The sequence below is a fragment of the Python bivittatus genome, unplaced genomic scaffold (assembly GCF_059951505.1).
Source record: "Python bivittatus isolate LINGU-HERP-01145 unplaced genomic scaffold, Pbiv_v1 ctg000020_np1212, whole genome shotgun sequence".
In the NCBI taxonomy this organism is placed as follows: domain Eukaryota; kingdom Metazoa; phylum Chordata; class Lepidosauria; order Squamata; family Pythonidae; genus Python; species Python bivittatus.
The window spans coordinates 112,961,353-112,986,981 of NW_028277030.1; the positions used below are offsets into that span (position 1 = coordinate 112,961,353).

General features: G+C 38.0%; 1 protein-coding gene across 8 annotated transcripts in view; it reads right to left on the reverse strand.

Moving 5' to 3' along the window:
* Positions 1 to 5,104: 5,104 nt before the first annotated feature.
* The window catches only part of RPS6KC1 (ribosomal protein S6 kinase C1), a 109,178-nt gene continuing 88,653 nt past the window's right edge, over positions 5,105 to 25,629 (reverse strand). For 6 of the 8 annotated variants that reach the window (XM_088146796.1, XM_088146794.1, XM_088146783.1 and 3 more), the window contains 4 exons: positions 14,923 to 15,005; positions 13,082 to 13,177; positions 11,845 to 11,934; positions 5,105 to 6,870 (listed from right to left, as the gene is read on the reverse strand). In XM_088146796.1, the coding sequence (XP_088002922.1) occupies positions 6,760 to 6,870; positions 11,845 to 11,934; positions 13,082 to 13,177; positions 14,923 to 15,005 (380 nt within the window). In that variant the 3' untranslated portion in view covers positions 5,105 to 6,759. The remainder of the gene's footprint in view (positions 6,871 to 11,844; positions 11,935 to 13,081; positions 13,178 to 14,922; positions 15,006 to 25,629) is intronic. The other 2 variants (XM_088146800.1, XM_088146787.1) reach the window with 1 other exon arrangement.

Here is a 25,629-nt window from a genome sequence, read left to right on the forward strand (position 1 = left end):
AATTCCAGCACACTTGGATACGTTGGGGTACAAAAGGAAAGGCTCATCAAAATGAGCTCAACTGCTGGTGGCCATATGGATGTCTTGTTCATAACAACAGCGCAGAAGTGGTTTGCCATCTTCCTCTGAGATGTCTTTTTGAATTCGCAGTCCGGCTTATGGTATTTACAGTCTTGGAAGTTCCTAGTGGTCTCCCATTCAAATCGTAACCAGAAATTAGCTAGGTGCTGCCACATGCAGGGCTCCTGCTCCCATAATTCTCAGCCAGTGCAGCTATTACATGGCATGGGCATTTAAAGGATGATCTATGGGGAAACAGACCATTCAGCTTTTCTCTGCAAATGTACACATACTCAGCACTGAGTCTTGGCTAAGCTCTAGCCTATTTGCATTGCAGGGAGTGATAACATTTTCTTTAGTGCATCCAGATGAGCCTATGTACCATGTTGATATGAAGTGTCATCAAGATACATTTCCATCTTTTGAACTTCTCCCACAGTTTCCATCTGTTGCCAAGCAGCAGAAAAGGTGATCACCTTGGGCACTTGCGGTAGGTGGAGGAAGAGCTGCTACTGTGGGAAGCAGAGTTTTTTTCCCCCATCCTTTCAAGTCCAGTATGTGAAAGGATATAGGGTGTTAAGTATTGATGTACTTAGGACTCTGAGACTGATAAGTTCCATTGGATCTTGTGGCTTGCTTTCTTCTTTTAGCATTGTGCATGCTTGAGGATTGTGAGAAAATGAGCGTAAAATGTTTCTCACTCAGATTACAGGCATTTCCTGATTAAATATTCTCCACCACCTCCATCTAAACAGCAGGATTCAACTGATATTTGAACTTCTTTTCATGAGGCATTGTGGGCTTCGAAAGCAAATAAGTGCTCGTTTTATTACTTAAATCACTATCATAAATCTTACCAAAGAGGAAGTTGCTGTTTCTTCAGCTTCCCCTTCAGTGTCCTTGAGAAAACAAATGACACGACAGTTGCAAGAAATTGCAATTGGTAATACTTCCCATTCCTTTGCCTCTTGTTTAGTCTAGATCTCCTTTTGCAGATGAATTTGATGGCCAAGTCCACTTTGTTACAGTAGCTGCTTTCCAGATTTTCTTTGCCTGGACCTTTTAAACACTTTATTGTGTGTTTGGAGAGTTATTTGCAAATATGCTTTGCAGTCCTAATTCTACATACTCAGGCAGAGGATCCTGCAGCACACATGGTCCTTCTTGGAGAAATCACATACACAGATTAGGGCCTCAGGCAGAGTTTCCCAGCCTGATCCATGGGTTGGGACTACAGAGAAAGCTCAGGTGTGAGCGCAGACTCAGTTCATTCAGAAGATTTGACTTTTCCATAATTGGAAATATTGTTTTCTTATAATAAAATCAGCTACAGATGACCTCTGATTTCAACTGGACCATGGAACTGGGGTCTTGGGAAGGAAGGAGCTGCCTTACTTCAGAATTGCCAGGGAGGAGACATCTACAGACTGTCTACAGATTGCTATTATGCTCTATTTCTATCATATGCTGGATTCAAATTCCCTCCTTAAGGGGGCGTGGGGGGATTTGAATCCAGCATATGATACAAATAGAAAGGATTAGAATCCCCTTCCAGCTAATAATTAACTATACCTAAGATTATATGCCTGCCTGCCTGCCTGCCTGCCTTCCTTTGACAGTGGGAGGGAATAAATATTACTCACTGGCATCAGAAACAGCTGCCTTTTGTGATTATAAGTTATTTTCCTACTTGATTGGAGTATTCACTAGGTTAAAACTTCACTTTTAGTAGGGTTACTCTATAGAGGTTACAAAACTGCAAACACTGGATAGCAGTAAAGAGATACAGAAAACATCTTTGCTGCCAACTAGAGGCTGTCTGGATTTTTGCCCTTATGTTGAAGAACTCTTTTCAGTTCCATTTTCACCATATAGAGATGGGATGAGGAATGATAATAAAGTAATATATCTGCTATCAGCTGGTAAAACAATGATTCAGATTATTTGTTCTTATCAAAAGTTGAATTTCACCTTGACCTATTGGAACATTGCATAAGTCTTCCAGGTTTGTTTTTCCTCTCAGAATTCTCATTTTCTTCATGCTTCCCAATGAAATCTTCCATTTCCACCAGCCCTTCTCCCCCTCCATCCTACCTTCTCAGAGGAGCAAATTATAGAGAAAATGTAAGTTGGGAGTGCATAACATTCAGTGCTGCTATTCAAGGATTCCATCCATCCATTCATGTCCTTTTTGCAAGATATTTCACACTACTCTTTTCCTCACACCACCAATTTTTCCACTCCCTCCCTTCCAAATGCTAATCAATATTCCATGGTTGATTCATGCTCAGACTTTTCTTTTTCATGATTGTGTCTTTAGGTTTTTCTTCCAAAGATTTTGAGTAACTATGCAAGAAAGTGGCATAACTTTAGGTTAGGGCACATCTCTCAACTGAGTCCCAAATGTATCATTTCTTTTAAATCATTGAAATGTCATATTGACTAAAATCCCATGAGGTTTTGAGTAGTCTTGCTTAATTGCTTGGTGATTTTTGCTTAGCTATTACACAAGAACATTGGGAAAGGTTCCTTTGCTGTGGGGTTTCTGTGAACCTATGGATCTCTTCTTGTTGGGTATGGATTTTGCTTTAGCAACATTAGGATTCACTTGTGAAAATGAGTACACTATTAACATTGTCCTTCTGATTTACACAGGAGATAAGTTGTATCATTACATTTATATCTCAGTAAAACAAATATGAAAATGTATTAGCTTTCCCTTTTCACTGTGAAAGGAAGGAATGATATCTTCATCTCCTTTTCAATGGGGGAAAACAGTCCCTACTTCTGTGCATTTCCAGCCTACTTTTCCACACAGATAGAAGGCCTCAATATGGCCATTCTACAAAAGAAGAGACTTTCCCCACTCCACTACCAATTCCAATGTGGAAAAGTCATGGAGGAATTCTTGCTTCCTCCTGAAGACAAGGAAAGTTTAGGAAGCTAGGAGGAGAGGATGTTGGCCTTCTAAAATGCCCCTCATGCCCTATACTGAAGACTGATGGGCTGCATAAGCTCCAGAGGCCCAAATTTCCCCATCCCTGTACTACAAAAAGCCACTTTAGCAAATTGCTTCTGACAAAGGGGAGTTTTTACTAGATATATTTTCTAAGATTCAATTCCCAACCAAATTTAAACCACCAATCCCATAGGGTTGTGGGATAAACTTTATGGGCACAATCTACCATTAACACTTCTTCAGATTGTTCCACTGAAGTTAACATGATACAAATATTTTATGCCATGATTAAAATTTACTAATAAGTCTTGCATGGTACCCTCTCTGTCAACTTTTCACAACAGATTATTCCCCTTATTTTTAGTTTCTGGAAGTTGTGTGGCTAGCAGAGAGGGGTTTTCTTAAGTCCCACCAAAACAGAGAAAGCCTACTTTTTCCATGGAGGACATGCATATGTTTACAGGCATTCTGTAAGGTGCAGTAAGCTCTGAAGATGTAGTTAGATCACTTCTGAATCGCACCAGTGAATCTTCACCAGCTGAGAACCACCATGAGGAGAGACATTAGGTAACATCTGATGCTACAGAAGTGGACCTCTGCCTATGCAACAAAACTTCCTCCCTTCTCTTCCCTTCCCACCCTGCTACATTCCCCTCTGTTTGTTCCAGGGGAATCCCATCTTCCAGAGCAGGTTTCAGGAGTGGGCAAAGAGGCATCAATTTCCCCGGCACATGGCACATCATTGGGTATGGTGCTATTCTCCCCTCTGCTGTTTTAGTCATTTCTTTTCTTTTCTTTTCTTTTCTTTTATTTTCTTTTGCAGGGAGAGGAGTTAATGGTTAATTATCTGATTCAGAACCGACATTGTACAGTACTCTTATCATCTCAGCCAGAAGGATATATATTTTAAAATAGATAGATGAAATCCAGGCAAGGACAAACCAATGGCCCTCTCCTCCACCTGCTTTGGGACTGCAATTCCCAGAATTCTACTGGATGAGAAGGTTGTCCTAGAACGATTCAAAAAGCCAACAATAAAGAGCAGCTAAAGGTTCATGGCCACAACTGGAAAAGTTTCCTTCTCTTCCAAAATCACAACAAGGCCACTGCTGGAAGGAAGCTCTGCATTTCTCTCAGCTTCAGAAATTTCCTCACCTCTCAGCACAGGAAGTTGTTGTCGCAGCTCACCTGAGGGAGTTCCTGTTTTGTAGCCATGGAAGGATTTTGTTCAAATGAAGTTTTGGAGAATGATGTAATATCGGATAGCCCTCCATAATAGTAATTATTCTGGTGACCTGGTTACAGCCTACAGTGTTATTACAGTCCCGTGGTTTGTGTTTTTATCACAAGAGGTGGGGGTGGGGGAAAACAGGAGCAGAATAATTTCAAAAGGAACAAAACAGAGCTTCCAGATTTCCTTTGGATCAATGAAGTCTTTTCCTTTTTCCATTTTATGGTAGCACCCAGTTCTAGCATCTAACAGATGTAGCCTGTCAGATGCACATAGGGAATGGGCCATAAAAATCTTAGCTTCCAGTGTGAACTAGGATGAACAGCAGGAATTACTGAAAAGCCTGAACATTTCTTTTCCAAAGAAATTTACCTTTTGCTCTCCAGATAAAACTAAGGGAAACAAACAGGCAAGAGACTCTACTGTATAAAAGTATACGGGCACCCCAGTGACCTACATACTATAACTGACCATACTGTATACATTTGCACTGATAAAAGAATGCTGGTGTTTCCAACCCTCAGGTCATCTGATTCTTTTTGCTATATGTCCCATTAGGGATCTGCCAACTTGATCAATCTCCCTGGAAATGGTGTGACTCTTCTTAAAGTTTGGGGACTTTAAGAGCAATGCTTTTCATTTCTACAGTTGAAAAGTAAAAGTTTCACTTCCTCTCCTGTAATCCTGAAACGGCAATCTGCCTCAAATTTATTTGGGAGGTAACCCATGTTAAGCTCACTGGAAATTACTTCAGAGACAGTGTAAATCTGAAAGACTGCTCACAAGCAAGAACTAGTGAGAAAGGTAGAGGGAATGCTTGCCAGTCTGTTATGATGAACGTAAGGAAGTAACAAGGCACATGTTTGTATGCTATTTTAATAGGGGGCTTTGGATCTTAATAACTTAATGAGCCATACTAAAGTAGTTATTACAGAAGGTTTTACATGTACTAAGACAATGACCTTTTAAAAGAAACATTTTTTATTTTAAGTAAATATTAACTTCAGGTGTCTTTTTCTCAACTTTTGGTGCCTGGATTTCCATCTGACAAAATAATCAACAAGTTAAGGACCAATAGCCAAATCACCATTATTCCAATTGTATCAGAAGACAACAGTCCTCTGAAACAGCTTCATGGCAAATCTATTAAAAAAAAAAACAATAGTCATGAAAAGCAGACATCTCATTCATCCCATTTCAGTTGGGCCTGTTCATGGTGCATACAATGAAATTCCAAATTGTGAAGTACTAGTGCTCGTAAAATGTTCCCAAATATTCTTTCTGATAGAGCACTTTAATATAAAACTCCCAAATCTCAGAACAGTGTTTGGAGACTCTCCTCCTTAGGAGGGATTCACAATGGTAAAACACATATACTAATGTACTGTTTCTAAAAGAAGAAACAAAGTTGTAGTGAAATTGAGGAGTAAATAAAACATTTTCAGAACTCACATGTACAAATAAACATGTGCATGTAAGTGGAATGCTGCAAACTTGAACATTTTCCATGTAAGCAAAATGAAGAAAAAGATAAAAACTGCCTACCATAAAAAACTGCCATATCACAGAGTTATATGAAGGCATGAATTTCTATACGATATATAATAGCTTTCCATACCTTTTCAGCATTCTATTTTCTTGGTCCATTTAAAATTACTAAAACAATCATTATCTGGATGACAGAAGAGACTTTTGGTCTTGTAGTGATTTAAAACATATAATTCACTTGAGGGTAAAGATTAGTGCTTTAAAACAAACATTGCATTGCAACCAACAAGCGCAAAATAGCAATAGCTAGATTACATTTTTCCATCTTTTGAGAGATGACACTTAACCATTTTGGAATTACATCGCATGATACTAGTTTTCATTCTCCCCTCACCCCCCCCCCCGCATTAGACATATTACATGTCAGGTTTTGCAGAAGCACCATAATATTTTATTTAGCATATGTTATTGATAAGTTATTTTTCTCCCTCTTCTCCAGTCAACCTAAATTCAACTATGCCAAGGTTACCAAAGAAGTATAAAAAGGGGGCTATATTCAGCTGGCATAGACAATAGGCACTGGCATGTACAACAGAAATTCCACACTTTGTCATCACTTAAAATAAAACAAAATACAAGGAGTGCATTCTTATTTGCACAATTTCCCACTAACGCCAGAGCTAGATGGGCTACTGCCAAAAACGGTGTCAAACTTTTTCCATCCAGATTCCCATGATTTGAAATGGGGGTGAGGAAATGTATGACATGACATGCAAAGACAACTGCTTGTAATGCCCTGCAATCAGTGCTGCGCATCATTCCAACACAAAAGAAGAACTGAAGTCAGTCCCCAGCAGTATAAACCACACCTTTCTTTTGTCCAGTCAAGGTTAAACATTCCTTTTGATTCCAATTTCCAATTTACTCATCCTGGTCTGGGAACACCTAGTCTTCATAATGGCAGCAAGGGAGTTATCTGTTCGAAATCTTCAGCCTAAGCACAGACAACTCATACAGCTTTTCACTTAGCTAATTCTGTCCAATCAATGGTGGCAAAAAAAGGATGTGCTTTGATGTCTTCAACTCCAGCGATTCCAGAGCCAAGACGTTCCATAGAATTGAACTGCAAAAGCTTAAGAGAAAAGAACATACCAGTCAACCCAGGCTATGCTGATTATAGCTCATCAGCACAGAGGATTGTATCCTCTGTAATTAATACATAGTGCTGCATGCCTAAATTTCAATAACGTATATTACACCTAACTTTTTTTTCCATGTGGCTGTAAAAAAAAAAAAAGAGTAAACAAAAAATGGAAAAAGACCAGGGTAGTGGCCTCTCATAGTTACAGCTCTAGTTTTATCATATAGCTGGCCACCCTCTTTTCTCTAAGTCATTTATCATTACTTACATTGTTATTGCAGTATAACAGCCCATTTGTTGGAATCTGTTTCTACACATCAGTTATCTTGGAAATGTGGATTAGGAGGATGAATTTGGCATATTCTAGAATACATTCTCTTCCATCTTCCATGGCAACTCTGGAATTACTAATCTTGAAACTAATTATGTCACCTGTCATTCTATGGAGAGAGAATCTGTCGGTTGAACACAGTAGCATGTGATCAACCATAAATGGCTTCCATGCTACTCTGGTAGTAAAGAATCAGCTTAAATGTCAGTATGCTTTTTGAGACTGAAAGACAAAAATAAAATCAGTTTTGTACAGTTAACTTACATATCTTTGAAACTGGTTCTCTTTTAGAGACTTTATAAATAAGTATCAAATGCACATGTAGCCTAACATTATGGTTGATCTCCCTTGCCTACATGAGGGTGAGCAATGCCAGTGCTGTAGGAGAGTGTAAATTATCATAATTGTCCAACAAACATGAATAACACATCTTTGAAACATCTGGCAGAGGTCAAGACAGTAAATTGAAGCAACTGATTCTATTGTTGAAATGTTCTTGGGTTCATTTATCTCACTCACAGCCCACTCTTCTCCTGAAGAGTTCAACAAAGCCTCTGTATTGCTACAAATGCCCTCACCTAGGAAGCTTACATGGTTTAAGGAGATTACATCCCTGATGGCCACTATATTTAGGAAGTAATGGGGGAGTCTGTCATAAAGTTTACAGGAAGGTAAATGCTCCTTCCTGTAGATGAAATCCACGTGAATTCTGTTCTTTTCTTCTCTCTCAGGTTGTTATTCCCTTTCTATTTTAAAAAAAACTGTAAAAATATAAGCATCCAATCACCAATTTTCTTTTGTCTATACTCATATTCTTACAAAACACTATCAATTCCTTTATTCTGTCAACCTTACTCTTTAATGAACCCATTCTTCACACATCAAGGGCAATGGATATAGAACAATGTGACAAACTTCTATATTCACAAGGCATGTCTTTTTAAGAATCCTAGACCCTAAACATAATCTGATGTTAGGGATCAGTCTGAGTCTTCAGATTCATAAGCTGAAGAGCTTGACCAGTCTGAACCACAGACTGCACCACAGGAATTAGCTGAAGAGAGTACACCTGAGATCACCTAAGTCAGATGATTCAGAGTGTAGTCAAGCTCCCAAGCCCAGCAATATCTTGCAAATTAAGAAGAAACAGCAGAGGAAGTTGAGTGTTCTGCTTGAAAGAAAGCAGCACAGACTGAGCCAGTTACTAAAACTGATAGAGACAGCTTTTGTAGCAAACTTATGCTTGAATCTCCTACCTGTGATTCTGTCTGTACACTGTTATTGGATTAACTGTTATCTTAGACCAGAAAAAGACTATTCTTGAATCTTCCTGAACTTGAGATATGTCTCTCCAGACTCTTTTGTGAAAATACGTTCTTATGAATATTTTCTACACAGAAACCTTTGAGTTTACAATATGCTTCATGTTACTTTGGTGAAAGATTTACAATTGCAACTTATCTTGAATTTGTTATCAGAAGCTGTGTGTGTATTTAATTGGCAGCACAGAATATTCCATAGACCTCTCTAACCAGTATAACAAATCCAGAAGATGATTTGACAGGAAAGGACTGGCCATATTCTTGCTACTTCTCACTTTCCTTATGCAACTGCCTCTGTAGAGTGACTTTTTTCTTGGATATAATTTGTTCATGGACAACTTACACTTACCTCTAGTAGTTCACCTTCTGATTAGGCAACATTTACTGACTGATTTATTAATTTTGCAGTATCTGCATGCCATCCCAATCTCTAAACATAATTATATGTGGTCACCTATTATATATTTAAGCAGACCAGTGAGTAATTTTATGCCTGTGGATTTCCCATAGTTCTTTTTGAGATTTGTTTTTAGTAAACTTGATTAACTGTGCAACCAAGGCTGTACTGGATCCCTGTACCTTGCCTTATGAGGCCTAGACTGCTGATGTATAATGTTTTTAAGTTAATGGAGGATACATTGGTTTTTAATTACAAAAAACTAGGAATTTAGCTGACAATCCCTCTGTTCTTGAGTAAATAGGTAGTAAAATATGAAACTTCACTTTTCATGGCTCATTAAAGTATATAGAATTAAAATGTTTCAGATAAAATATTGTCTGTTATGTAATGTAGCAAGGAAGGTAGAGCAAGATTTCTGGAATTCTTTCCTTTACCAACAATAGCCATAGGAGGCATCTGTATTTTCTTTCATGTAAGTAACATGTTGCATCTATGTAAATGTGCGTTTATCCTCTCCCATCGTATTGCATCTGTATATGTGCACCAGAAAGCAAAGAGCAGGCTGCACAGGTTCTGCTCTGAATCATTGTGATGAAGGAGGAGGAAGGTGGACTTAGAAGAGCAGCATTTCAAGCTGTTGTCAGCTACCTCTCCCATATGGATATATTTGAGAGTTTTCTTCTGATTTTTTTTCTCCGCTGCCTCCCCCTCAACTGGATCCAGCCTATTTCAAACTTGGTCCTCTTTTGCCAACTTCTCCCATGACACCAAATTTGATCCCATTCTGTTCTCTTTCCAGAGGGTTATCCTGCTAGTACACAGACACCCCTTTACATAATTTCTTTCCAATATTTTTTTGGGCTAGGAAAACAAAACCCAGAATGTGCTTGGGTATATATGTATTTTTAACTGAAAGATTATCTGTAACCAAAACCTATTACATTATATGTGAGGCTTATTAATGGCAGCTGGCTAACTGTCAGTAACTTTGTTTCAAGCTATCAACTTTGTTTTAAGCCTTAATGGTTCAGAATTAATCTTGTCAATTTACACTGGATGCAAGAATCCAAAATCACATTTTGATAGGCCTGTTAAAGAAGTTAATGAACATTCCACTTATTGGTTCATAAATGCAGACAAACTGGCAGATAAAAGAGGAAAGAAGAATGTATCATGAAATACCTGTGGCATTAAAACACCTTGTGATCATTTTCAGAGGCTTTACCATACTATCTTTTATATTGCCTCTTATATTTATCAGCCCATGAGAAATACAATGAAAAAAGATGGACTGTCTCTCCACTCAGTCTGGATGAAAAGTAAGTTTTCTTTTACCTGATTTTAATGAAGGTGTGTGAGAGAGCCAGTGGTTAAGGCATCAGGCCAGAAACCAGGAGACTGAGAGTTCTAGTCCCATCTTAGGCACAAAGCCAGCTGGGTGACCTTGGGCCAGTCCCTCTCTCTCAGCCCTAGGAAGCAGACAGTGGCAAACCACTCCGAAAACCTTGCCAAGAAAACTGCAGGGACTTGTCCAGGCAGTCACCAGGAGTCAAGAATGATTCAAAGGCACACACATGCACAATGAAGGTGTGTCACAGAACGTAGCCCTATTTGCACTACCAGCACAAAATGTTTGTTTAAATCATATGGAAAAATATAAAAATACTGCTTGAGAGGTAGCCCCAGTTGGGGGTTTTAGTGGAAACCAATGTGATCAGTTCAGGCAGAGGAAATTAAGATAAACTGATGCTTTTTAGACAATTGATATTTATCTAAAAAAGTCTTCAGAGGCCCAAGGTCCTTTAGCAGCTAAAGACTCTCAAATGAAATGTAATGAAATGGTACAACTGACTGCTACTATTAATAATACTAAGTAGCTTTTTTGAAAAATCCACAATGAAGTCAAAAGGGAGATGAATATATACATAGAAAGTGAAGTCAACTCTTCCTATCTGCAACTTCTGACAGAGAATAAATGTTTGAAAGGAGTATAAAAATATTTACAAAGGATAAAGGAACTGAAGTTTACCTTTCTTCCTTCTTATGAGTCTGTCACATTCTAAATAAGCAGTTCAAAAGAATAATTTCATTTCTAAGTTTCTTTTAAAGGGAATTATATGCAGTTGTCTTTGGTATTCTTTTGGGCACATGCCTTCATATGCATACATCCAATAATCAAAGTGAGAAATTTTCCCATAAAATGTATTCATCTGAACATCTTAAGTTGGCTCTGCCACTTAAAACTGCTCTACCTCACTTAGTAAAATAACTCAGATAACAAAACAAGTCGTCTTTGTGAATATACATGAGTTAGTAGATAAGCAGTCACAGAACAGCCTCTCTGCCGTCTTCTGGAAAATATAACAACTGATACCAGGTGGAAAAATTAAGTACAAAGACATTTATGTTCTGAAGGCTTCCCCTGTTACAAGAAAAAAACTTTAATATGAGGAAGCAAATGCAGAATAAACTGCATTAAAGCTGCATAGTTCAAAAAGAAATTGGATATTATGCTAGCCAGGACAGCTTTTGAGAAACTCAATGTCAATTAAAAGAACCTTAAGAATTTCATCTGTATCTTCAGGTAATCAAAATAAGTAATAATGCCTCTGAACTATGTGGCTTCTAGTTGGCTAGATCGGGGTGGGGTATTATTTTTTCAATGAGGTCACTGATTTTGAAAGCCATGTCATGGGACACATTTGGCACACTGTTGTGTATCTGCACACTGTTCCTCTCCTAGACATTCTGTGATGGGCTGACCCAAGCAACCTGTGAGGGGGTGGAAGAGGAAAATCATAATGACAAATGACTAGCTATGCCAAGAGCCCCTTTTTCCTTTTCCTGACAAAGCTTCCTCAAAAATGAATGGTAGTTTCCTTAGAAAGACACACAAAAGAAAGTTGATTTACTAGCCAATGGAGCAGACTCTTCAACTGTAAAGTCAGCCACATGCAGCCCAGAGATGAAACACTTCCTTTTGGACATGGGTAACCTTGAACCTGGGGGAGGAGGGAAAATAACAAATGGTCTGGCATAAAGTGCTAGATGTTGCTATGTATTGCTTTAATATACTCACAAAGATGCCAGTGGTAAAATTCCATTCATTTTCAATCTCTTTTCTGGGGTGGAGTATAAAATATCCTCTATTCTATGAGACTAAAAACTAGATGAAGTTGTCAATCTTAATAGCATATGAATATTTTATTCTTGTTTACTTATTTTACTAGACTTATCTGCTGCTCCAATCAAATACTGACTCTAAGTGGTTTACAATCCTATCTACGTAAATAGATTAAAACAATAAAAAGAACCAAATGATAATAATAAAAAGGTGTAATCAAAATGAAAGAACAATGCCAGCAACAGCAATAGCAGTCATACAACATGACAGATCTAAATCAGTTTGACTCCATCATAGATGTTTGTTAAAATAATCAAGTTTTAGTATGTTTCTAAATCCTAATAGATTATACTCACTTTAATATAAGAAATATATCATTACTCCCAAATTACCTATGGGCAGGGGAGACTATTAAAGATAAATCAATGGATTTCTACAACAATTTTGTGCCCTAGCTGTATGTGGTGACAACAGCTGGATAGGTCTTTATAATTCTCTGTAATTCTTTCTCTCCTTTCCAAGATTAAATAAATAAATAAAATCCAGTGTTCATCCATTTTTTTCCTGACAAAAATGGTCTCTATCTTTTGTAATTGTATAACTGTAGGGCTTTTCTACCCTACCCACTAATACGTTAATAGTTTAACTTCTTTACTTGTTTATATATTAGACAAAGATACAGAATTTTACTGCTAAGGAGATGCAGCTACTAGGAACACTAAGATAAACTACAGTCCTATAAGTACGTTTTCAGACTTCGAATTTAAACATTACTCCCAAATATATTTTAAAAACTTCTAAAGATAAATGCGGAAGATAGGAAATCCCTTGCAACACCTAGTATAAAGAGAACAAAGCTAACTTTATTAACATTGTAAGGTGATGGGAGGTTGCTATTTCCACTGGGTGAAAAATTTCTATTTGTTAAACTTTGGATACGTTGAGTAGAACATACGGCATATGTCAGTCTGGTTTTAGCCGTATATAAGAAGTACAACAGTTATATACATTCACCAAGTATTTACCTGTTGAAGGAGTGATCTGGCCTCCTCTGAAATGTGATCTGGCAAATTTAAGCAAGTATGAGTATTTATTCCTGCTGGGTGGCACTCCAGGAGAGTCTATAGCAAACCAACAAGAAATGCAACATATTAAAGTGCATGTTATGATATAAAGAATGGCAATACATGTTACTATATTCAAAACCTTAAAGTAATCCTCCTCAATCTAGACTATGATTTCCATACTCCTCAACCAGCAGGCAATTGGCTTTGCTGACTGGGAATGAAGGAAGTTGTAGTTTAACAAGTAGAACTAACTGATGATCAGCAGTACAGTACAGAATGGTACAGGTTTGCATTGTTTAGGGAATTTTCATCTTTTGAATATTCATTATGCATGCCTAACATCTCATTCCCATTCTGAGATGTAAAAAATGGAGATGCAGACTAAGGTATACAAATTCAACCAGGTAATTATGACCTCTGTGAAAATCCCTAACAATGATGGAACTGCAAATCTCATTAAAGCACAAAGCAATCACAGTGGTATCTCCTCACCAAAAGTTATAAGTAGACATACTTTGCATTGTACATACACATATTATCCACTTCCACTGCAAACAAATCTGGAAAACAAACTGATGGGTTGTTCCCAAAGGTGTTCTGAAAATGCGAATAAGGGCACAAAGATCAAGGAGGTACAGACCTCTGCTCCAATTCTCAGGCAGGTTACCCAACCTCATTATGTTCTCTTTCATACAGGCATAATCTACCCTAATTCACATCATCTCCAGGGATTGTGGAAGTTGTATTTCAACATACACCATTGCTAGCAAGGGGACACCTTTAGAAAGGGTTTAGAAGCACCTCATTTGCTTTCAAAAAAAGCACAGAGGAAGAAGCCAGATGGGCCCCTCCATCCAACAAGACACACTTTCCTCCCACTCAAGTTAACCTTTCAACAGGCTGGAGGAAGGGAGGTGAAATCAGGGGAAAGGATTGATTTGTTTGACAAAAATTATGGTCCTATGTCGAACCAAACAAGTATTCCAAGTAATTTTCTTTTCTTTTTTTAATCTCCCTTTGCTATTATACATTTGCCTTTATTTGTCTTCCTGAAGTGCTACCAGATCCATAAAGATGAGTCTAATACAAAACATTAGAATTCTGCCCTATTTCAATGAGGGGCAATGAAATAAGAATTCATTTTTTCATGAATTCACTTCCACAATATATCCAGCAACTTGCATTCATTGTTAATTACTTCTTGTTCCTGTGTCTTACATTTCAAAGGAAATACTTCTTTTACCTCTATAGTTTTTTCCCCAGAAACATGTTATATACTCTAAACCCTACCAGCATGTCTTATTAAAGCAAACACTATTTTTTTGATAATGTCTGGGTTCATACCCCATGCTAAGCCATAATATCCTTTGTTCAGTTTCAGTTTAGCACACTGTTTAGTTTAGCACACTGAACTAGATAATGTGGTATAGGCCATGGTTTATGGCTTAGCATGGTGTAAGAACCCAGCCATCTGTGGTTTATTCAACAAACTATAGTTAAAACAAATTATCACTTAATGTGATGTGTGAGCCCACCAGCAAGATTATGTAGTATCATCAGCTGTTCTGAAGATTTTTCTTACAATATAAAAGTTCCTATCCTGTATTTTTGTTACCCTATATTATATTACTAGTTTTCTCTGGGCTGCAAAAATCCAAATGTCCATCAAATGGTAGCAAAACATTAATTTTCTATATCTCTTAGCTGCCTTTGGATATTTATAGCCCAGACTCGGTCCCCTAATTTTCTGTAGCATTCCAGGACTTGGCATGTCTTTTTTAATGGTCAGTACACCCTACCTTTCCAGTAAGTAGTTCAAAGAGAAGGGCACCCAAACTCCACCAGTCGCAGACCTCTGTTTCTTCAACGACAACACCAACTTCTGAATGAAAGGTGAGTGCAGTTAAAATTCAAAGGTCAAATACCCTTTCAAACTTGCATTTGCAAGAGGACTCGAATGTTGATAGATCATAACAGAACATTTTTTTCTCCAATAGTTATACATCACTACAGACATACCAATTTGACACAACAACCAGGACTGTCAAATGTTTATCCTCTAAACACAGTATAATTGCTGAGTTCACACATCATGCTAAACCATAAATAGTTTAAGCTTAACGTGCTGTGTGAACCAGCCATTGTGGTTTGTAAAACCTGTAGCCAATCACTGTGGCTTTTTCAACAAATCATTGTTATAATAAGCCATAGCTAAGTATGATGCATGACTTCAGTCACTATCACCACCCTCACTTGACTAGAGGAGCAATCTAATTTGCTGAATTAAAACAATTCTAGTAATCCCAAAGGGAAATAAAACACACTAATAACATTTTTTAAAATCCATTCGATTATGTCCAATTCTCAGAGACTCCCTGGACTAGTCCCTGCAGTTTTCTTGGCAAGGTTTTTCAGAAGTGATTTGCCATTGCCTCCTTCCTAGGCTGAGAGAGAGTGACTGGCCCAAAGTCACCTTTCATGCCTAAGGCAGGACTAGAACTCACAGGCTCCCAGTTTCTAGCCTGGTGCCTTAACCACTACACCAAACTAGCTCTCTAATAACCACATGCAAAATGACCAAACTTAAAACAAGGTCACAATGGTGACAACAGAAACACCCTAATGGGCACAGCAGTCTAAGTCAAGCTGTACAGGTAGGTGTTTAGCTGAAAGCTCATTCAGTTTGGTGAATTCAGGGAAGGAATTCCACAATCAGGAACTGTCATTTCCATTCTGAAAGGAGATACATCTCCTCTTCATGTTAGAAACAGAAACCTGCTTCTAGAGCAATTGTCTCCAACCTGGTGCCCTCCATAGGTCCTGCTGGAAAGGAATTATGCAAGCTGTTTTTCTGGGGGTTTACATCTGGAGGTTGCTAGGTTGGGGAAGGCAGCTGCACCTCCTATTTTAGTGAAAGGACAGGATTACAGGAGTGACTGAGTAGCCTTGAGAAAGCAATTATCTCTCAGCGACAGTGGCATGCAGTGGATTTAGCACTATAATGAGAGGCTTTTATCTTTAAGTGCTGTTGTTTTTAGGGTGGGGCAGGCTGCAAATAATAACAACAATAATGCATGGCTATTTAGTGGATTTCTGGCAAATTCTGCCTGAAGTGGAATCAGAAAAAGATGAGGAATGGAATTTAAGCTTCTTTTCTGGGCAACGTCCCTGCGTGTTGAACCTGTAGGTCAGTGTTTCTCAACCTTAGCAACTTTAAGACATGTGGACTTCAACTCCCACAATTCCGCCTTATCTGATAATATTAGTTCTCAAACCGACAAATGTATCACTTCCTATTTTAACCCTAGAACTTTTTATACATTTAGATCCTTCTGACAAGGCCTGGCCATTGATAATCAAAAATAATGTATTAATTTAATTGATAAAATGCATTGTTAAATGTTGAAATTCATGCCAAACTCCCTTTTTTGCTCAACATCCTGTTGTAGGCATGTTTGTCCATGGTAAGTACTTATCATGGTTAATTGTATGAGTTGGGTATACCATTAGATTGTATCCACAGAATCCCAACATTAAATAAAATACAATTCATTTTAACATTTGTTAATCTTGCAAAATTTCAGCCATTTCATTAAAATTTAAGTAATTTGTAAATAAAAGTTAAAGAGTTGATTTTTATAAAATTGAATGAAACAAGTATAGGAAGCCAGCAATAAGAATACTTCTCTTCTCCCATGCAGAGCATCTGAAGAGGCAAGAAAGCTGCTAAAAATATTTCTCCCCCAAGACAGGTGTAACATAACCTTAATATTACTCACAAGGCATACTTTGCAAGTCCATTTTAAGCCATGATTTCACATCCCTCCACCATACTTTGTTATTATTGTTAATATTAGGTGGGTTTGTGAAGTTATTAACTATTCACTTTTAGTGCATTTACTGCATAGGGCAACAGTGAGGAACACCTCTGAACTTGCAGCAATCATACACCCAAGTAGGTGTCATTATTTTAAAAATTATTTTGAAAATTAGGGAGTTCTTGTTTACTGAAGCTCCCCCATGCATGAGCCATCCAAGTGCTAATGTCAAGAAACTAAATGCCTACATCAATTAGGTAACATCTTGCTTTTTTTTTTTTTTTTTTGAGATTAAGCTCTCCTCAAAGCCAGTTTGGTGTAGTAGTTAAAGGCACTGGGCTAGAAACTGGGAGACCATGAGTTCTAATCTTGCCTTAGGCATGAAGCCAGCTGGGTGACTTCTGGTCAATCATTCTCTCTCAGCCCTAGGAAGAAAGCAAGGGTAAACCATGTCTGAAATCTTGCCAAGAAAACTGCAAGGACTTCTCCAGACATCTCCAGAAGTCAACACTGATTTGAAGGCATCCCCCCCCCCACACACACACACATACACCCCTAGGATTTCCTAGATTTCTGTTTTATCAAAGTTCCCTACTATACATTTCAAAAGCAGACAGATCCAATAAAATGAAGCATTAACATCTGTGCTGCTTGTGTTATAATATATGAACAGGGAAAAGACATATTTAAATATAAGTGTCCTTACACCTATTTACTACATACTTTATTAGTGTTTTTGAAGAGCCTAATCACACTAAATTGAGAGCAAGTTCTATTCAAATGGGGTTTGCACAGATTTATACTATAGCAGACTAATCCTGTAAATTAAGGGTGATATGGAAGGATGGCTGGTTATTCCCTTAGATAATTGTGGTTTCTATATAATGCTGTTTTGTTTTTTATAAAATTTGTGAAGCCACCCAGTATCATTTTGGAGTTAGGTAGTCTAGAAATCTGATAAATACTATCTCACTCTCACACATACAAACTCACTCACTCACTCACTCACTCACTCTATCTAGAGTACATAATATGCAATAATTAAAGGATTAGTCTAGGACGGGGTAGATCTAGATTTAACTATGTGAGGTCATGAACATGGATGAATTGGCGAGTCTTTCTCTCACATGTGTACCTACTTCACTCACTCTGTTTGTGAATAAAAAAGGGAGACAACCATGAAAAAAGTTAAGGATACCCTGGTGACTATATGAACATGTCCATAAAGACTATTGCCTTTTTCCGGGATTTTTTTTTTAACTTCCTAGTCCAACCTATAGGGCACAGCACTGGAATTCTCTGGTGGTACAAGCCCCACCCTGTTTAGTTTCCAAACCCCGCAAGGTTGGCCACATGCTGCCATTGGCTGAGGACTAAAAATGCCACCTTAAATCCCTGGAAAAAAGGTGAGCCATGAACAGAATAAATAAGCTCCAGTGAATTCAGTAAAATTTAGAAGCGATTTAGCCAAACCACACAAAATGTCTTTACACTACTTCAAAAGAACTTCAAAGATGTTCAGTGCTTGGTCCAAATGACTTTTTATTCTACCATGCACCAATATCTTTATTCTTGTTGATTTTCCTTTTAAATCTGGCTGTTTTCACTTTTATAATTAAGGAAATATGTTTTCTTTAATTAAGAATAGTTGCTGGATTTACATGAACGTCCTTTTTCAAAAATGACATCAGTTTCTGTGGGAGATGATTGCTCCCTTCCCCAGCTTTGGAATAACAAGCCATAAAGAGAAATAGCATTTGAAAAGGTAGGAATTCAGGAAGACATAATTAGACCCCATGCATTGCAAATATTGATGCCCCCTCCATGACTACCTCCCCATTTTTTTAACAGTGCTGGATGGCTTATCTCCACTGTATAAAGAAGAACCTTAATGAAAGGTCCAGCATACCATTGTCCTATAGTAGAGCCAGGGCATTCTGAAGCAGGATATACAAGAGCTGGTTCTGGGGGTGTGAGCCTGTCCTAGAGGAGGGGGACTATTCTTTGCTGTGAACTATTTCTGAAGAACCCACCTGCCAAAGGATGCCTCAGCTGAGGTAGCAGAATTATAGTGCCTTATAAAGTACAGCACAGAAGACTACATGACATCCCTCCAAATATCTCCTGGGGAGACACTGGGATCAAGAGCAGGTGAGGTGGCTGCAGTTCCCGTGGGGTATCACAATCCCTGTGGAGCAAGTTTATTTGGAGTCTTCTAGTCTAATATGAAACAGGCCCACCTACAGATCATGATTGGAGACACTTTGTGGGCCAGGTGAAGCTTTCAAATGGGATTGAGAAGATTGTCCAAAGCTATGAATTTCTCCATTATGCTCAGATAGATCTTGATTCCCTGTCTAACACCCATTTTGTGCCACTTTCTCTCTAATTTGGACCTGACCTTGGGGCAGTGAGAAGGGAGGATTACTACCTGGCCCTGATGAAAGACTAACGTCACCTTAATTAGGAAGACTGAGTGCAGAGGTAGAGAGTCTCTCACCTCGTTGGATCAGTGTGATGGCTTGTATATTCTGGAGGTAGTTTATGGCTTTTGGGACCAGCTGGTGTTTGGTTCCTCTGTGAGATCTGGGGGATGTGATAAAATAATTGTGGAGAATCCTGTTGAATTTGATGACACAATAATGTGAGATCATCTTTAGAACTCATATATTTGATATTATACTAGGCTACAGGTGAGTGAACTGTGTTACCCTCCCACCCACAGAAAGACTGAGGCACTCTCATTGTTGTTTCTGTCCTCCCTTTTGTTGGAGGGGAGATCATACTCCCTCTGCTTTGGGGTTGGTGTGGTCTCTGCCCCCTCCCCAACAGATGGTCTGTGATCCCTCTGGTCAAAGGTTCTGTTTTGGATGTGGTAGAGATGACAATAATGGGAGTGTTCTTGGTTTCTTTTTCTAAAAAGAAAAAAAATCTTTCTTTTTGGTCCCACTTAGGACATCAACTAGGGCCTCTCCTAATAGTTTGCCGCCCTCCAAATAGCCAGATGTCAGAACATATTTTAATTTATAGTTTATGTTCCAGTTCTTCAGCCAAAATTGTCTCCTAGTGGCCATGGAAGCTGCCAAGCCTTTGGCTGAGAATGGACACTATCCAGACTAGCATCAATCACAAAAGCAGCCATGTTGGCTACTTTGTCCCTACCTATCTGAATTCCATGTGCAGTAGAGGCATGAGATGAGATACCTGTTTGGTGGAAAGGATGGAGGTGTTGACACAGACTGAGGTGTCCAGAGAGCCCCTTGTAGCTAGAGATATCACTTTTTCTGCTCTGCATTTTGGGATGTCCATTTTCTAGTCCTTTGGATGTTTGGGGGTATAATCCTTTGTTTACTATGGCCTCCAAAGCCAGTGCTGCCATGGCATCCACTAGGTGGATTTTGAACAAGTCTAGGGATTCCTGAGAAAAAGTACAGAGCCTGGCAGCCAGCAGTGAGCCACTTTGCCTCCAGTTACTCTGGGGCCCCTCACGTTGCATCCAGGACTCTTTGTAGAGCATTTATGAACCACAGGGAAGGTCTCTGCCACCAGAGAGCCAACAGTCATGGGTGGCTCTGGGTCTTTCAGACCTGTGGTATTGCAGACCTTCCTGAATAATTGTGGAAATTTTGCTTTTTTAAATAGTCTGGTGGATTTGGGGTCTGGCTGCTGATCCACTCCCCCATCTAGGAAGAGTTCCTCCTCTTCTGTCTTTGACTGGTCTGAAAGGAGGCCAGACATGCATAAAGTTAGCTTGCTGGCCATTGGCATTGCTGAGGTGAATGGCTGAGAAAAATCAAGAAAAAAACAAAAGAAAGTAAAAATAAAAACTGCAAAGAACAGTGACCGTGGTAGCCTTGACCACAAAGATGGCAAGCAACGCTCATAGGTAGGCAAAGGGACATGCTCTCTATAGCCATCACAACCTTTTTCGCCCTGTCTCCACAGTGAGCAGGACGGAGATGCCCACTTCAGAATGCCATGGCTCCACTTATTGGAAAAAGCTTCAGGTAAATTTTTCCTCTGCAATCTCCTTTCCCTTGCATTTTCTCTGCAATATATTGATATAATAACCTTTGTATATCACATCAATAAAGCAACCTTTACTCTCAGTAATACATCATAGAGAGAAAAATAAGAAAACTATAGATTGCAAAGTGCTTTTGAAGCCCAACCAGCTAATGTAATGCTGCATAGGGAAAAAGCTCTCCCCACTTCTACCCGTCAAAAAGTTTTAATATTGCAATAAATCACACCTAAATGCCAGTTTTCAATAATGAAGCCATTTCATTCGTATCAGCTAAGACATCTACATAATAAAAAGTGGTGGCCTATAAACCTAAGCAACCAGTTGTTTTGCTTTCTATTTACTGTATTTTTTTCTAACAGTTCTCTGTCTTATGTAGGGATCATTCAGAACAGAATTTCAGGATATCTGCCTTTGTACCAACTAGGACTATGTGAAGATGCTTTTTATATAAAGTCAGATTAATAGACTGTCTTGCTAAGTATTGTCCACTAACTGACAGTACATCTTGAGTGCTTCAAGCAGACATTTCTCACCACCCATTCTGGAGATACCAGAAGCTGAACTTCCAGAATATATATATAGCCACTGAGCAATAGTTCTTTCCTAACCAATTCTCAATCTTCTCCTCCTCCTTCTTATGCAAGAATCCTATTTATACAATGTATCAGTTCATATACTCTGACGATACATCCACAGAATAATCAATTGTTCATCCACATTTTACAAGAGTGCCTCACTGAGAAAAAGCTATCCACAGATGTATAGCTGCACAAAACTATACAAAATGTGTACCAACTCAAACCAATCTTTCATCAAGTCTAGAACAACCTCCCCGTTAATTTATTTCCAGGATTTAAATCTTCCCTAACATTTTTTTGTCAGAAAAGATGGACACTAAACTTGGATCTTCTGCATTTAATATAAATGTTAAACTAAGGAAACCATTCTACTTCCAAAGTTTTCCTGCTAACAAAAAATGGTTCCTGTCTATCAACCTTACCTCTTTGTTTTTAAGAGACAAAAATGATATTCCTATTCTGATATTTTTGTGGCCAAGCATGTATATGTGCAAGAATCCTTATTCAAACAGCTTCATGCACTTCCAACTTTCTCCTCTTTTGTTCAAAACCATGGCTGCAATGACAGAGGCATTACTTTTCATGCCATTATGAAATCACCATTATCACAAAACTATCTGGATGCAATCTGATATATCAAAAAACTGTTCTGGCTCCAAAAAGAGCCACTGGGTAATGTTTTTGTTCTGTTTTGCTCATAAGAACCAGACTGGATATTAAGATAAGTTAGCACAAACTTTTACAGATCCCATTATTAGGATTCCAGCTTTTCCTCTGCCTATAATCCTAACACTGTTTCATTCATTCCAGGTTCTATGCATACTATCCTTGATCCATGATTTCCAACTTGGAAGGCTACTTTACCTGTCCTATCATACTAAAGTTGTCATGAGGCATTTATCACAACACTGTTCAAATTGTCTCCAGCAAGCCATGTTTCTTAAAGCTGCTCTTTCCTCATGCATTGGACAAAATATGTTTACATATTCTTTTTAATACCCAGTTCTAGCCATTAAAGGTTGTACAGCAACCTCCATATTGGGATTTCTTTAAAGAATCAAGACACTATTTAAGCATTTCATTTAAAAGAATATAAGCTTCTGTACTGTGGAATAAAAATATCCTCATACACTTTAAGAAAATGGAAAGGGTTCTTTTTTCAGCTTAGCTACCCCAAGGCAAAGTTTAAACTTAAACTTTCTCTAAGCCATCTACTAATATAAAGTAGACAAGTTGTTTAATTCTGTTTAAGCAGACAAGCTGTTTGGTCTCATCAAATATGGTAAACATTTACTCCCAGCCTTACTTTTTTCCCAATTATGTGGACAAGGAACTAATTCTCTCCCATGAACACCCAGTATGTACTGATCAGTGATGATCAGATCTCATGGTCTAATGGAAGACACTCCTTTGAGAATTATGGGTGTCACTGTCAAGTATAGGCTGAACTTTACTCTTGTTATCTTGGAGATATCCATAAGGAGTATTCTGTTGATCATATTTTTCAAACTTTTTCAAACGAATTCATTTGCTCATTCATTGAGATCACAAGGTAGATTAGAACTCTGCATTCATAACTGATCTTTGGGGACTCCAAGTATCATAGAAAGCTTCAGTGCTTCACAAAGCCTCCTTACTCATTATATGCAATCAGTTCTGAAGTCAAAGAAGAGATTCCTTCACTAAAGCGCTATGAATACCCAAGACTTTAAATCAAAACTCAACACTCCATCCTCACCTAAAGAAAAAAAAAATCTTGGAACAACCTACAGAAACAAATTAAATTTTTCTACAATGTCTTTTTCTCGGAAATATTCAAACATGCAAGCTGAAATAATGTGTGATAATGAGACAGACAAGGTTGTTGCTCAGCAGCAACAAGTCCTAAATATTTTTAGCAAAATGTTCTTTAAGAGCTTTCAGAGAACCAAAGAGACTGATACTGGCAAGATGGAGCAGTTTACAAACACAAGGCCTCAAACCTTCTGAAAGGTGGAAACCCTCTGATCTGAAAACACTATTCTACCATTCTGCATTCGTAGGAGCAAACTGCAGATATTCAGATTTTCTTTTCTTCAGTCAAATGGCAGGGGCAAAGGAAAAAAAAATCAGCCAAAACTGGAGATGTTTGATAATGACATTGGAAGACTCATCGTTAATTTGTAAAATTGTTTTTGCAGGCAAGTTTCAGGTATAATGCAATTTGAAAGGATTAGCTTGCAGATATGAAAGCTTGAAACCCTGGAAAATTCTGCCAGCCAAAATAAACCAGAGTTACATAACTGGTACCTTCCAGATTTAAACTGTCATTAGATGTAGCTTCCATGATCAATAACAAGGTATAGTTGTAGTCTAAAACATTTAGAGAACACCAAGTAGCCTAATCTTTGAATAGACGACATGGAATTAAATGGGCCAATACTGATTTTGCAGAATGTCGTATGTTCATACATTGCTGACAGTAAGCTCTACATTGAAAGAAATTGTTCTATTAATCAATTCATACATTCCTTATGCAATTCTTATCCTTTGCAATTTAAAAAACAAGGTATGGCTAATTTTTACACATATTAGCCCATTTTATAAATTTATTTGTGAACTAAGTTTTCCTCATTTCACTGGCAATAATTCTTTAAAACCTAAGATCATAAAGTTGGCAAGGGAAAAAATGTCCATAACAGAAGGTGATCATTTAAATTTCAAACTGAATCTTTCTTGCTTTCCCAAAGCAAGACCAAAACATGTTGATTTAAAAGGTTTGTGTCTGTATGTTTCTTTTTTCAAACTTATTTTTAGAGCAGAATAATGGCCCCCCTGCTAGCTTGGCATTTGTTCAAAATTTTTGTCCCTGCAAATCAAATCTGTTGCTGGAATTTTTCCCTCTGCTCTCCCTGCTCCCCCTCCTCCCCCTTTCAAAATACCAAGGCACATTAACCAAAAGATAAAAAGGTTGGTTGCTGATATTACAAAGCACAGGGCAGGTGGTTAATGTTTTTTTAGCACAAATATGTGATAAGATTCCCAGGGGACTCTAGGAGCAAAAGGATGTTTCAACAGAAGTGAAACATTTGCATCATGAGTTTGGGATAACCTTATCTTTAATCTTTACCCTAAGATTTGTCTAAATTGTTTTTTTTAAAAAACATAAGAAAATGTTTTTAATGACATGAATAGACGTCAAACAGTTTGGACACACTGATGGGCTTTTAAATATTGTGAATTGGTAAGAAATTTGCTATTTAGGAGGTGCTTATACGAAATCAGAGCACCAATCCATCTATAGTACTGACTCTAACTTTCAGATAGCAGTGTCTTTTCTCACTCTACTTGAAGAAGTTGGGAATTAAAATATCCATTTGCAAAGGATGTGCTTCCCAATTTTACAACATTTCTGGTAATAGTTATTCTTCTGCAGACAGAGTCTACAACTTCAGCTTCCAATGGCACCCATCTCTTCTAATTGTTTGGGCCTAATTGCAGTTTCTGCCCTTCTTTTTCCTCTTCTCCTTTGTGCATTTGATTACTAATGGAAGAAAATGGTAGTCCCTATTCCACTCCATTCTTCCTGCTTTCCATTCCATATTCTTGACCGCTAATGCAAAGAATAAGAAAACTCTCAGCACCAAAAAGTAGCAGCAGCATGAGATTCCATGTCTGACAATTGCCTTTTTAACCTACAGTATTCACCCAACTGTGTTTATACATTTCTCCTTAGAAGTTCAGCTTAGCTAGGCACAGATGTGTTTTGTTTTTATTATACTGTACAAGCTTTTTATTGTATTTATTATTAGGGATTTTAATAATTATTTCTGTAGTTCTCTGGCTTCATGAATTCTGACCTTTGGGTGGGTAAGAAACATTGTGTTTTGGAAACAGCATGGCAGTCATTTATATTTTGAAACCATGTTCCACAGAACCCTTGGATTCTCCAAGAACGTGATGGGGTTGTTTGAGAGCTTAAGGGCTCTTTCTTTTTTTCTTTTTTTACATTTCATTCAAACATAGCCGATTTTCTATTACAAGAACTCTGCCTCTTCATCAGAGGTTCTGGGAACTTTTCTTTTAAACTAACAGGTTCTGAAG